Source organism: Egretta garzetta, unplaced genomic scaffold (assembly GCF_000687185.1).
Source record: "Egretta garzetta isolate BGI_Z169 unplaced genomic scaffold, ASM68718v1 scaffold154, whole genome shotgun sequence".
Taxonomy (NCBI): domain Eukaryota; kingdom Metazoa; phylum Chordata; class Aves; order Pelecaniformes; family Ardeidae; genus Egretta; species Egretta garzetta.
The window spans coordinates 5,875,054-5,887,898 of record NW_009259600.1 but is presented as its reverse complement, the minus strand read 5'-3'; the positions used below and the strand labels follow the sequence as shown (position 1 = coordinate 5,887,898).

The 12,845-nt window shown below is 38.5% G+C and overlaps 1 protein-coding gene across 1 annotated transcript in view; it reads left to right on the top strand.

Moving 5' to 3' along the window:
* Positions 1 to 12,845, top strand: part of UBR5 (ubiquitin protein ligase E3 component n-recognin 5) — an 89,308-nt gene that overhangs the window by 8,854 nt on the left and 67,609 nt on the right. Inside the window, 4 exon segments of the mRNA XM_035893913.1 lie at positions 9,486 to 9,530; positions 10,034 to 10,115; positions 10,296 to 10,372; positions 11,165 to 11,284. Coding sequence (XP_035749806.1) covers positions 9,486 to 9,530; positions 10,034 to 10,115; positions 10,296 to 10,372; positions 11,165 to 11,284 — 324 coding nt within the window.

Below are 12,845 nucleotides of genomic sequence, written 5' to 3'. Positions count from 1 at the left end.
CTATTGCTAAAAATATTTCAGCATGTGAATAAGCACACTGGACTCTGTTGCAAATCAATTAGAATTCAGTGTCTTATTTGTGCTTTGTTTTTCATAAAATCACTTGTATGAAATATAGTGTTGCTTTTCTCCAGCCAAGACACAAAGTATTTAATAATGTGTCAGTTCTTTTAAAAATGTTTTTGTAGCATTTGAATGCTCTAATCAAAGGCCATTTTCCAACTTTGGACATAGTGGTCATGGTTTCCAAAAGCTTAGAGCAAGAATGAAAGGGGAAATGGTGGAGAGATGATGATTTGGGTTCCCACAGTAGCCTCAGCTGGGACCAGAACTGTCCTGACTTTAAGCTTGTGTGGTGGTAAATACCCAGCCTCCCTGGTGGCTTGTAGTTAACTCTTGAAGGAGCTTTAACAATCTATCACTATGGGGCACAAAAAGGTTTCAAGTTTTTACAATGCCTGGATTTTTATTTTGATAGCAGTTTTTTTGGTGGAATCACTACAGCAGCACTGACAGTAAAAAATAGGATTTTTTTTTTCCCCCTTTGTCTAAATGTTGTCTTTTAAGTTTTGCTCGTTCCAGTCAAACAAGTGTACAGCTTCCTAGCTACATTTTGGTAGCTAGCATTCAGATGTTGCTCAACATAGTGATACTGGCTCATGTTATTTCATGTGAGTATTTTTCAAGTATCCTTGAAGACAACCATGGGATTCTGAATTCCCATTATCCACATTTTACTATCACAGAAGGCTGTACTTACTGAAATGATGGATTGCTGAATTGCTTACAACTTTCATTGTTTTAAAATTCAGAACTTGCACCCAGCTGAGTTGGTTGATCCAATTATTTAGCTTTTAGTGGTCTTCTGGCTAAAGAAATAGCTTTCTGCTAAATGTTAAATAGAAATTCTTTGCAGCTACAAGGACTTGTGCAGTTGAACAGAATCTAGGAACACAGATGATTTGATGTATTCTACACCAGAGAACAGATTTCTGTCTTGCGTTGGCCAAATCTGTGACCCACATTTTGGAAGTCTGCTGTCATAGAACAACATCGGATTGAGGCTGACTCATTCTCCTGTAGTGTATTTTCCTTTTTTCCACGGAAACACCACTAGGCATTTAGGCAACCTGTAGCTGTAGATCTACTTTACTGCCAAATCCTCTGGATATTGTGCTAAATAACATATGTAGGTGTGCTGTAACTGCTGTGTGCTAGTCCTGTCAGGATCATGCCATTTGTGATTTCTTTCTGTTTATATTCACACTTTTCGTTACAACTTTTTTTCAGAAGAGGGACCATGCTGTGTCATAGCTATTTTAAGATTGGTTGTTTGCTTATTTAAAAAGTGTGATTGACTTTATATACCTTTTGAGCTAGGTTATGGCTGTCCTTTTCACTGTGGGGTTTGGGTTTTGTTTTGTTTTTTTAATTATTAATTAGAAGGTGATGTTTTCCATGTCACTTAAATGATAAATTTGAAGAAAAAGTGTAGGTAGATTTTGAACTAGAGGAATCAGTCAGCCAGCCTAGAAATCCATTGTTAATCAGAGGCATCTAGTTCTGGCAAACCTAGTGCTGCATTTCACAAGTCCTGCAGGTAACTGTCCCCTGGTCTTGCTGGAGGGCTTCTGTTCCTGCTAGAGAAACAGAGTACTTCCCTCTGGATATTTTAGTACCCATGAATATTTTTACTCAATGTCTAAATAATAATTCTCAGATACGTCCTTGACTCCTTGGTATAATTTTTTTTTCTAAGCCACTGCCCTTACAGGGATTCTGTAGAAAAACATGAGCTCCTAGCTTTTCAATTGCAAAAAGCGTCCTTTTGTTGCCATGCTTCTGAGTCAAATGTGTGGAGATCACATCCTGAAAGCAAAAAGCCCTCAGAATCACAGGATGATTGAGGTTGGAAGGAACCTTTGGATGTCATCTGGTCCAACTCCCCTGCTCAAGCAGGGCCATGTAGAGCTGGTTGCCCAGGACCGCATTCAGATGACTTTTGAATAACTCGCAAGGATGGAGACTTCACAACCTCCCTGGGCAACCTGTGCCAGTGCTTGGTCACCCTCATGGTAAAAAAGTGTTTCTGGATGTTCAGAGAGAATCTCCTGTGTTTCAGTGAGTGCATGTTGGCTCTGTTCCTTTCACTGGGCACCATTGGAAAGATCCCGTCTCTTTCCTTTTTACACTCTCCCTTTAGGTATTTATATATGTTTATAAAATCCCCCCCGAGCCTTCTGAGATCCCCTCAGACCCTTCTCTTCCCCAGACTGAACAGTCCCAGCTCTCTGTCTGTCCTCATTTGAGAGATGCTCGAGTCCCTTAATTATCTTTGTGGCCCTTTGCTGGACACTTTCGAGTATATCCATGTCTCTCTTGTACTGGGGAGCCCAGAACTGGACACAGAACTCCAGGTGTGGGCCTCACCAGCCTCCTTCAGCCTGTTGACAATACTTCATCTAATGCAGCCCAGGATACCATTCGCGGCCTTTGCCACAAGGCATGCTGGCTCATGTTCAACCTGGTGTCCACCAGGATCCACGGGTGCTTTTCTGCCAAGCTGCTTTCCAGCTGGACAGTCGCCAGCATGTACTGGTGCATGGGGTTGTTCCTCCCCAGGTACAGGACATTGTCCTTCCCCTTATTGAACGTCATGAGGTTGCTGTGCTCTGGATGGCAGCAGGACCCTCTGGCGTATCTGCCATTCCTCCCAGTTTGGTGTCATCAGCAAGCTTGCTGAGGGTACGTTCTTCCCCATCATCCAGATCATTGATGAAGATGTTGAACAGGACTGGAGCTGGTATTGACCCCTGGGGTACACCACTAGTCACTGGCCTCTGGCTAGACTTCATGCTGCTGATCACCACGCTCTGGGCCCAGCCGTTCAGCCCCTTTTCAGTTCACCTCACTGTCTGCTCATCCAGCCTGTACATTGACAGCTTCTCTGTGAAGATCTTAGGGGAAATGGTGTCAAAAACCTTACTAAAGTCTATGTGGACAATATCCACTGCTTTCCTGTCGTTCTCCTATACAGTGATACGAAATCTGCCTTGCTTTCTTAAAACTAGAACTGAAATATATGCTTACCCTCTCCGTAGGGTAAGAAGATGGGTAAGTCATTTTACTTGCCTCTGCAGTATGTGTTTAATTCTGAATACAGATACTGGTGGATATCTGTCTTTAACCTTCTGATGTTGTTGCCACTATCCTACCTTTGCTAATTTTTCTTGTCCTGCTTTAACCTTGTTGTGGGCTAGTTTATACCTACTTTCGATATAGGTCATTATCTATATCGGTGTTGTTATATCATGAAATAATAATGGTCTGCTGTAAGAGAATTCACTTTCTGCAATCATTGTATTACATGAAAGCTTTTCAGTGATATTGCAGAAAACTGTTTTCAAGAGATTAATTTATTTGATGTTTGCAATATTAGCTTTCTACTATAGTGTACTGATACTCAGCACAGTGGGTTACCATTGTTGCAGAGAGGACTATTAAATGGTCAGAACTGCCTTTATCAACCAAACCGACAGTCTTACAAAACAGAAAATAAAGTTTGGGAGCCATATTCTGTAAACCTGTATTGGTTGATACCATGAAATATAAGAATAGCTGTTACAGTCAGACAAGAGATCCATCTCGTTTTCCTCCTGTTTGTGGTAGTGACCAGTGCTAGCTGACAGGAGAAGAGCATTAGAATAGGGCAAACATGCAGGGATGCTTTTCCAGCTTCTAAGAATTTGCAGCTCAGGGGTTTCCCGAGCAGTTGGTGTTGGTTTAGTATGTAATAACTGAATAGTCCTAATTTATACTTCTTGGAGTGGGGAGGGGACATGGTGTATGCCATGGTACGCCTGATTGCTGAGCGGAGCAATGACTTTCTTCATCATCTTGTTTGTTTCAGTGATCTGTGTATCACAGTCTAAACACATCATCCCACCCCACTGCTGAGAAGTATTGGTTACCTTGGAGGCTGTCATTTTGTACTTGCACTTGGGATTTTTTTTTTTTTAATGTGCGTTACTTTATATTTTCTACAGATAATCTTATTGCCTGCTTCTGTGTGGTGCTTTAGCTTTTTTTTTTTTTTTACGGATGCTCCCTGCTCTATTTCTTCATTTATTCCATTAGGAGAAAGGTGTTTGGTACAGGAACTGTGGAAAGCTGCCTCTTTGGAAACTGCTTTCTACCGTTTCACATGGCAATCGGGGATCCTTTTGTATGCCGTATTACAGCATGGAAGGTAGCTGGATGTGACTTCACATCAATGGCAGCGTCCAGTGTCCAAGACATCCTGGGATCAGGAAACAAAGATAACATACTTGCTTAAGCTTCTCATTGTTATCCGTTTTCTGCATTTCTGAGACTCTGTTTTCATGACACCAATAGACAGGCACAGGAGTTCACTTCCATGTGATTCAAGATAGGCAAGCGTGAAAGGGCTTTGATCTGGAGGCTGTGCAGCTCTGCTGGGCTAAAACCTGTTAACTGGCCACATCACTGCCTCCTTGGGTCTGGCTCCCTGTGCTCATAGCATTTCAGGATCTCAACTGGGGGATGGAGATGACGGTTTATTTACCTTTTAAGTGTTGATAGGTATGTTACTCAATACTGTTTTCCAGTGCTTGAATTGTTATGTCCATCCCCCTGTTCCCCGTCCTGTCCATCCCCCCCAGCCTTGGATATCTGCTTATTGTTAGCCTTCCCTTAGCAAAGCACTGTTATCAGTTCTTGTATACTTCTTTCTGCTCTGGTGTGAAAGTCTCATAAGCTTGGTGGCTTACAGACTTCATTGACATATTAAGTTTCTTAAAGAGGCCTGATCACTTAGAAAAATCTACCGGGGCTAAATTAGTTTTATTTTTAATTTCCCTACTCAAAGTTGTTCATCGTACCAAGCTGGTTTTTTTTAAAACGTACCTTTTCTTTTCATTCTCTGCAACTCTTACCATTACCATGTGGTGCTGAAGTGAGGAAAGCTGTTGTGGTGGTGCCCCTGCCTGATATTTTAACTTTAAAGTGTACAAATAACTTTTTAAGGCTATAAAGGAACAACTTCAAGAAAAATCCAAGACAGTCTTCTGAATGTTGTGTCTGGGACTCTGTAGTGTTGGTTGCCGAGTACAGAAAGACTTAATTCCTTCTGGAGAGGTGCAGCATGCAAATGTTTTATTTTACATCTCTGAGGTTAAATCCTTTGTTTGGATTGCTTAACTTCAGTGATTTTTACTGTGTATTCTTTAAATGCCTAGCTAATACTTAAAAAATTAGTCTAAAGTTGCAGAGAAAAACAGTTTTCTTTACATCGTTAACAGAAATGTATCTCAGAGATGGCAGACATTGTTTTAGTACTTATAAATAAATGTATTAAATGTGCTGTTATTTGACCAAAGTTGCAAAATGTCAGATTAGGTATTAGCACCTGTAAATACTGTTTCTGTTTAACAGCAAGTAAGTTTTTTGTGGGGAAAATTATGTAAATCTTGCTACATGAGATTCCTATTTACAGTGCGTGGTGCTTTTCATGTTACTTGGCTGCTTGAGATGGTCTTGCAGATGTTCACTGAGTGTAGACAATGTAGGTGTGGGGTTTTTTTCTTTTTCTTTACTTTTGTAACTGTTAAGTTTTCTAAGACATGGAGAGAAGGACAAGCATACATTCATTGAACAATTCTGAAACCCTACAGCTGTAAGAAAGTTCTGCGTATGTCTTACGGTTTGTTTGTTGGCCTATGAACTGTTGCTGGCATGATGGAAATACTTTAGAAGGATGAATATTCCTGTGGGATGACTGGCAAGGTAGGACTGCTGCTGATGGACTGTTGCGGGGAGCTGAGCATGGTGAATGTGTATTATAGAAGTCGGTAGTGTCTTTAAAAAAGTAATTCTCGGGACAGCCTGCCTGCTTTAAACCAAGATTTTTATTCTTATAAATTACGTAAAAACACAAATTGTAAACCAGATTTTTGCTTATGTGGATTTAAGCGCTTGTTTAAATAGGGTAAATTTACTTTAAAATGTACTGAAGTCCAGTTTTTCTATAAAATACTTAGTATTTTGCAATAGAGTTTCTCTGTAGCTCTCTTACATTTTTGAGCCTAACTTGGTTTTATAAAGTAAGATGTGGTGGAAGGAAGCGCCCTCAGATAAACCTCTCTGGAAATAGAAATGTACTTTTAGAGAAGTAATGTCTTGTGATGAATAAAAGCGTCACTTGTAAAGTCTGAGCTCTTGCAGTCCTTACCTGGAGCCTCTCTGGTTGCCTAGCGTGAGCCTAGTTCCCTTCTATTCTGATCAGTTTGGAGAGGCAATAAATTGTGGCTGCAACATGTAAAATTGAAGCAATCCCTACGTGGCTTGGGCAAATTGACTTTTTGTTTTCCTCACAACTGTTTTTTGGATGAATTTTGATAGGGATATTTGAAGAATGCATGTCTTAACACAGGAGCCATCATTAATGAACTTTTGGTCTAGAAGTGTGGCAAGCCAGTACATTTCCCCAAAAATCTGTTTGTGAGCAAAATACTTGTTGCTTCTCACTTTGTCCTTTGAAATAGTTTAATTGCTTTTAATGAGACTTTTTCAATGCTTAGCCTATCCAGGCATTCATATCGGAGATTCGTTTTACCACAGAAGGGTCTCAGTGGAAGTGTTGACCTTCCTTAATGCAAGAATTGATTAAATCATCTCTGCCTGTACCTCTTCCTCCAGTGCACCATCAGTTGAAGTTATTGAATTGTATTGTTAAAATTTACCTGATGTTAAATAAGCGTTTTGTATTTTTCCTTCAGGGGGCTGGTAGTACAATACCATGCAACTGTCCAAGTAGAAGGGCTTAGATTGCTGCAGGAAATGTTTTTGTGAAATTATTTAGAGTTTTTATTTGCACAAACATATTCTCCATACAGAATATGCAAACACATCTTTCAGCTTTACTTGTTTTTCTGCTGGTTTAGTTTTGTGACTGGCATTCAGGCAAATGCTTGTGGCAGCACAAGGAAGGGTGAGGAGTGGGGGTGAAACCAGCAGCAGGGCCGGGACACAGCAGTGGGGAGCTACTCCTTTTCACTGGGTGGTCTGTGTCAAATTCAAGTCCTCATGGATCTCTAAGCTTATTAGGCAGTACTGGGTAATTTTTGCAGTTGCATATGAGATGGTCAGGGGGTGAGATAGTTTTTACTTTTTTTTTTTTTCCTGTTTTTTTTTTTTCCTTTTCTTTCTGTAGGAGACTTCAGTACTTTCAGCATCATCGTTTATATCCTTCTCTGCTCTGTCCCCTTAAATGTTGACAGTAACCTCTTTTCAATAACATTAGATCTCTTTTGACCTATGCTTGTTGGAGATAGACCTACTCTCCTGAGATTGGCGTTACTAATAGATTCACTGAGTATGCAAGTTTTAGCTTTCTGTGCATCTTTCTTCCCTATCATTTAATTTATTTTTTTTACAAGTAAAAAAGCGTTATGATGATTTTTTTACAAATTGAGAAATGTCTATTTCTTTGGTAGTGCTCAGGTTTTGTGACACTAAGCTCAGATAAGGAAGCTTTAAATGTTGCTCATAGACTAGTCTAGTAACCATCTCCAGTAAAGCGCTGCTTTATTTGCCGTCAGCTTTTCATATAGGCAGTGCAATGAACTTAAAGGTAGGTTTCCTATTTTATAATAATCACTCATGCTTGCCAAGAGAAGTGTTAATGGAAAACTGCTCAAGATTCCTGTGGGAAGCTGTTAGGCGATATACTTAAGACATGAAATTTCAGGGACGTTTAACTTGTCATATATTATGCAGCATGCAGCAGATCCCTGCTTGCTTTATAAAACTGTCCATTAAGCTGCGGAGTGAGTGCCATCCCCATTCTCCCACGGTAGTTCACTCTTACTGGGGTACCTTTCACGCAGATTGCATGTGAAGTTTGTGTTCTCTCTTTTCCTTTTGTGGGTTGTCTTCACAGAACCTTACCTTATCTATGCATGTACTCTTGGCCTGTGTGAAGTAATTGTAGCTGGAAATTGGGAGTGTGAAATTGCCTACTTACAAACCAGCAGCTTGGCTTGGGTAGCAAAAAACAATTCTAAGCACGTTCACTTCCTTCCTGCTGTCCTTTCACCATGGTCCCTTTCTTCTTGTGCTTAAAAGTTATTTCTATTGGTATAAATTATCTTGTTTCTGAAACAGACATGTATCTTTTTTTTTCCTGTTTTCCCTCAGGACAAACGCTTTAGAGTTAAACACTGTTGATAATGTTAGGACTTGGCTGATCAGACCTCTAATCTGTATTCTTTCTCATGCTCAGGATTTGCAACTAACTGAAGTCTGTTGTCCATAGCAGACTGTGTAGAAACTAAAGTGAAGCACGTAAAAAGAAAGGGTTTAAAGACGTGGATTCAGACAGAGGAAAACAGTGCTGGTGTGCTTTGTTAGGTTTAGAAAGGTGTTGCTGATTAAGAATGAGATTTGTGGAATGCTAGGATGAACATGGTACCAAAGTTGGATTTTTTTTTTTTCTTAATTAGGAATACCTTGCAGTATTTTTACAGGATTCATCTCGGGTTTATATCTTAACATAATGTGAACATTCTAACTAAAACTGGAAACTAGGGGCTTTTTCAGATTGCTTGTCATCTTTGGGAAGAAAGGAACCCAAGTTTTACCTGAAATGCCTACCTGATATTATGAGAGTATCTTTGCTGCCTGGAGAAGATCTTTTCTAAGTGGACTAGAAATTACCTTAGAAATTACTGTGTTGGTAATATCCTTTAAGCAGGAGTGGTCTGTGGGTTGGCCCTTTTTTGGGTTTTGATCTTCCATTTCATGAGGTGCCATGAAAGTGAGATGGAAGTACTTTTGAAAACATTCTTTCCTTTTTAGTAAAGGTGATATTTTATATAACACTATATACAGTTCATTTTCTCTGGATTGTTTGTTCTACTAGTCAAAATTTGTTGTTTGTCCCTTTTGGTGCTGGCTTTTGTGCATCTCTTTTCCTGTCTTTTTTGTTTTGGGGAACTTACTGTCATATTTTTGGCTCTGATATGCCACATACTTGGATTTCCTAGAAAATGATAAGCCTGTCTGCTCTGGGATACTGTAGTCAAGCTTACATGAGGAAACACAAGTATGTCTACAGTTCATGCTTGTTGCTTCATCTGCCTATTTTGTGTAAAGTTCTAAATGGTGGTAACAAGGCAGGAGAAGGGCTTTTTGATAATGACTTGCAAAGCACATAGAAATGCAAGAAAACATGGGTTTTGTGGCAAGATAGTAGGTGGAAAGGTAAAACTCTAAAGCAAAAAACCTCAAAACAAAAACTTGATTTGAAGCTGAACACCATCCAGTTCTCATACAGATTCCCAACACCAAGTAGTTTTATACCAAGCTTCATTAAATGTGGTGGTAAGTTGTTCCTACAATGTTGTAAATGTTGTGTACTGTGGAGAATGTCTTTCAAACAACAGCTCAATTTCTTTTTGTTTCAGATTAAGGGAAGTTTCAGAGAAGCTGAATAAATATAATTTAAACAGGTAAGGCCTATCACATGCTGCTGTAAATCATTTAGAAAAGTACTGTTTTTCTAACAGCAACAAGAAGCAAATGATTGTACTGTAGGTATAGCTATGGAAAGCCTCAATACTACTAATACTAAAGTTTAGAAATGCTTCAGATGACACAGTTCTTAATATTAGGAAGAAAATGTTAAATTTTCAGTTATGATAAATTATATTATTAAACAACCTCCTTATGAAATGACTCCTTAATTTGAAATAGAAACCTTGTTGTTTATTGTTGATCAAATTAAATTAAAACTCTATGACCTTTTAAGGTTTTGTTCTGCATTTTCTGTGCTTAATGACCAAAATATACATCATAGTTGTTTCAACCAATGCACATGTTTAGTCATTCTTGAATATTTTTGTATCAGTAACTGTCACTGCACATTGTTCCTTCTGTACACCACTTGGTTTTTATTTTTTTCAGACTTTTTCAAAGTTTAAAAATGTTATACATGCTCACTTTTTGTTTTCAGCCACCCCCCTTTGAATGTATTGGAACAGGCCACTATTAAACAGTGTGTGGTGGGACCAAATCATGCTGCATTTCTTCTTGAGGTAAATTACTTAAATCTGCTCAGCTAACAAACTTGAAACCATACAATTAAAATTAATTCTTCTAACATCAAATTGATCAACATTCTTCAGTAACTGAAGACTTGGTTTTGTTTGTATTTTTTTCTGTAACTTGTCTTACCTTCCAATTTTAGACACTTGGTTTTCTTGTTTTAAATATAGGATGGTAGAATCTGCAGGATTGGTTTTTCAGTTCAACCAGACAGATTGGAATTGGGTAAACCTGATAATAATGATGGGTAAGCAATGCTTTTCTTCATATTAAATGATTCTTTTGAACTGTATAAGCAGCTTGCCTGCTTTGTTTTGTTTTGTTTGTTTTTAAACTAGATTGCCTTTGGAATGGGTACTTTGAGTCGATACATAATGGTTATAGTGATGCAGCCAAACAGCCTAGCTTGACAAACTGGTGTAGGAATACCTAGTAGATGTGATTCTGAAAGAAGTGAGACAGGATCTCTTTAGCTCCAAGAAACAAGCCCCTCCAAAAGTAATCCTTAAGAACGAAACTGTGTTAAATTGTTAAGCCTCATGTAGAATCCACTCTGGAAGTAGTCCCATCTGGAGAGTCTCACTTTATAGACGTGTTGTCTTCAGTCCAGGTAAGTTCCCCTTAAGAGGACTATTTAATAGTTCATATTTGAATGTAAACCGCTTCTTAATATCAAAGTAGCGTACTCAGGCTCAGGTTTATGGATAGAATACCTGGTGGTTACAATTTGTACATATACACGAACTCAAAACTTAGTGCAGTGGCTAACTCAAATCACTAATTAGCTTAATATGTATTTGCAACTGTGCTATTATGGATTGACGATGTACATAAGATCTGTTAGGCGTGCTTTCCACTTTCTTTTTCCAGTGTACCTCTTAATATACAGTTAGATTAGTTTGGAATATTCCCCAAGGGTGTTGCTTAAGCTGGTATGTTACCAGACTAAGTCCCTGAGAATTTAGACCTGGGATTCCAGGTTTTGTTCTTAACCCATTTGGGATTGTTTTGTGACTGATTTACCATCTTTTACTTTCAGTTCAAAGTTGAGCAGTGGCTCAGGGGCAGGAAGGACATCCAGGCCAGGCAGGACTAGTGACTCCCCATGGTTTCTGTCTGGTTCTGAAACTCTGGGCAGACTGGCAGGCAACACCCTTGGGTAAGTTTTGATAGGACTGAGGCTGCAATCTGTTTGTTCCATATTTGAGTATATGTGTATACACATATATAAATTGTATGCAGTATGTATAAGGGAACGTATAATTACAGCAGTTGTGTAGGTAGGGTATAATAAAACTTTATTGACTTGGTTAAAATAACAGATATGCAAGTGACCCTTCAGTACCTAGGATACGGAGTGTTCTTCATATATGTGTGAAGAATAACTTGGTTTTGGCTGTGTTGTCTTTTTTTTGAACATTTTTTAGTTCCTTGATTTTGAAAAGCAGTTTTTCAGAGGGACACTATCAATTTAGACCCTGATGGAATAGCAGCATAAAGTAAAATGAATGCATTTATGCAGGAAGAATCTCCATTATCTATGTTTGCAGACCTTTGTGTGCTCAGTTATATTGTGCCTTCCTCTCCCCTGCCCCAAGTAATGAGTGGTGTTTTGTTAGTTGGGGTCTTATACATAGTAATAGGAAGGGAACATTTGGAAAAGGTTGTTGTTTAGAACCTTTAAAATTGTACTACATACTAAATGTAATATAGAGGTTCAATTTTTTATCATTAGCTTTAAAATTGATGGTGTCCCTTTATATAGCAATGTAAATTAATCTTCATTACATAATCACAGTGAGGTCTTCATTATATGCTTTGGTAAGACATGTTGAACAGTGCTGCTTTCTAAGGTTGCTAACCATAGTATGGAGAATTGCGTTTACAAACTGTGGTTTCTGCATGTGAACGATTTGTTAAGAGGGAGGAACTACAGCTTTTCCCGAATTTGTTGTTTATGTTACCAGATAAACTAATTTCATCTGGGGTTTAGTTGCATGAAAGATAACCCACCCTCCAAACTTTCTGTGAAACCTTTGTGCATCTGAACCTGAATTCCATGTGTTAAACTCTAAAGGCAAACTGGTATTGTCATGTTTAAAAACATACTGTGAAAGTGTAAGAGTTTTTTTTTTTTTTTTCCTTGTTATTTTTACCTGAGCATAACTGGTTAAAATTGTTTAAAGTTATGTGCTTAGGAGACCAACCCTGAAGATTTCCTAATTTCTTCCCTTGCATGTTTCAGAACTAGATAGTTGAAAGTCACCGCACCAGTAGAGTAGCAGTAGACACTGTAACTGCTATATTAAATGAAGGGAATACTTGACTTAATAAACTGAGTCTAAAAACATTCAAACTGTGGAGCCCTTAGATCACTGGATTTGGAAAATTGATAGCATGCTAATTGGCAGCAGAGATGTGGAAAACTAGTAGGCAAGCAGAAATGAGCAGGAAGATTTCCATTCCATATTAATATTTATTCTAGGTTTAGACAGCTGTAATAGGAATAGCTGTGGCCTTATGATTTTTTTTTTCTCTATTACAGGCCCAAGTTAGGACACACTTGGAATATTTGAATTATTATACAAATATAATGGTTTTAACTGTTAGATGTCTTAAGTCTGTCATTGATAGTTTATAAGTTAAAGTAGAAAATGTGTTCGTAGCAAGTATTAAAAACTAGTACGTAACCTTTTCTTTAAACCCACATCTTTCCTGCT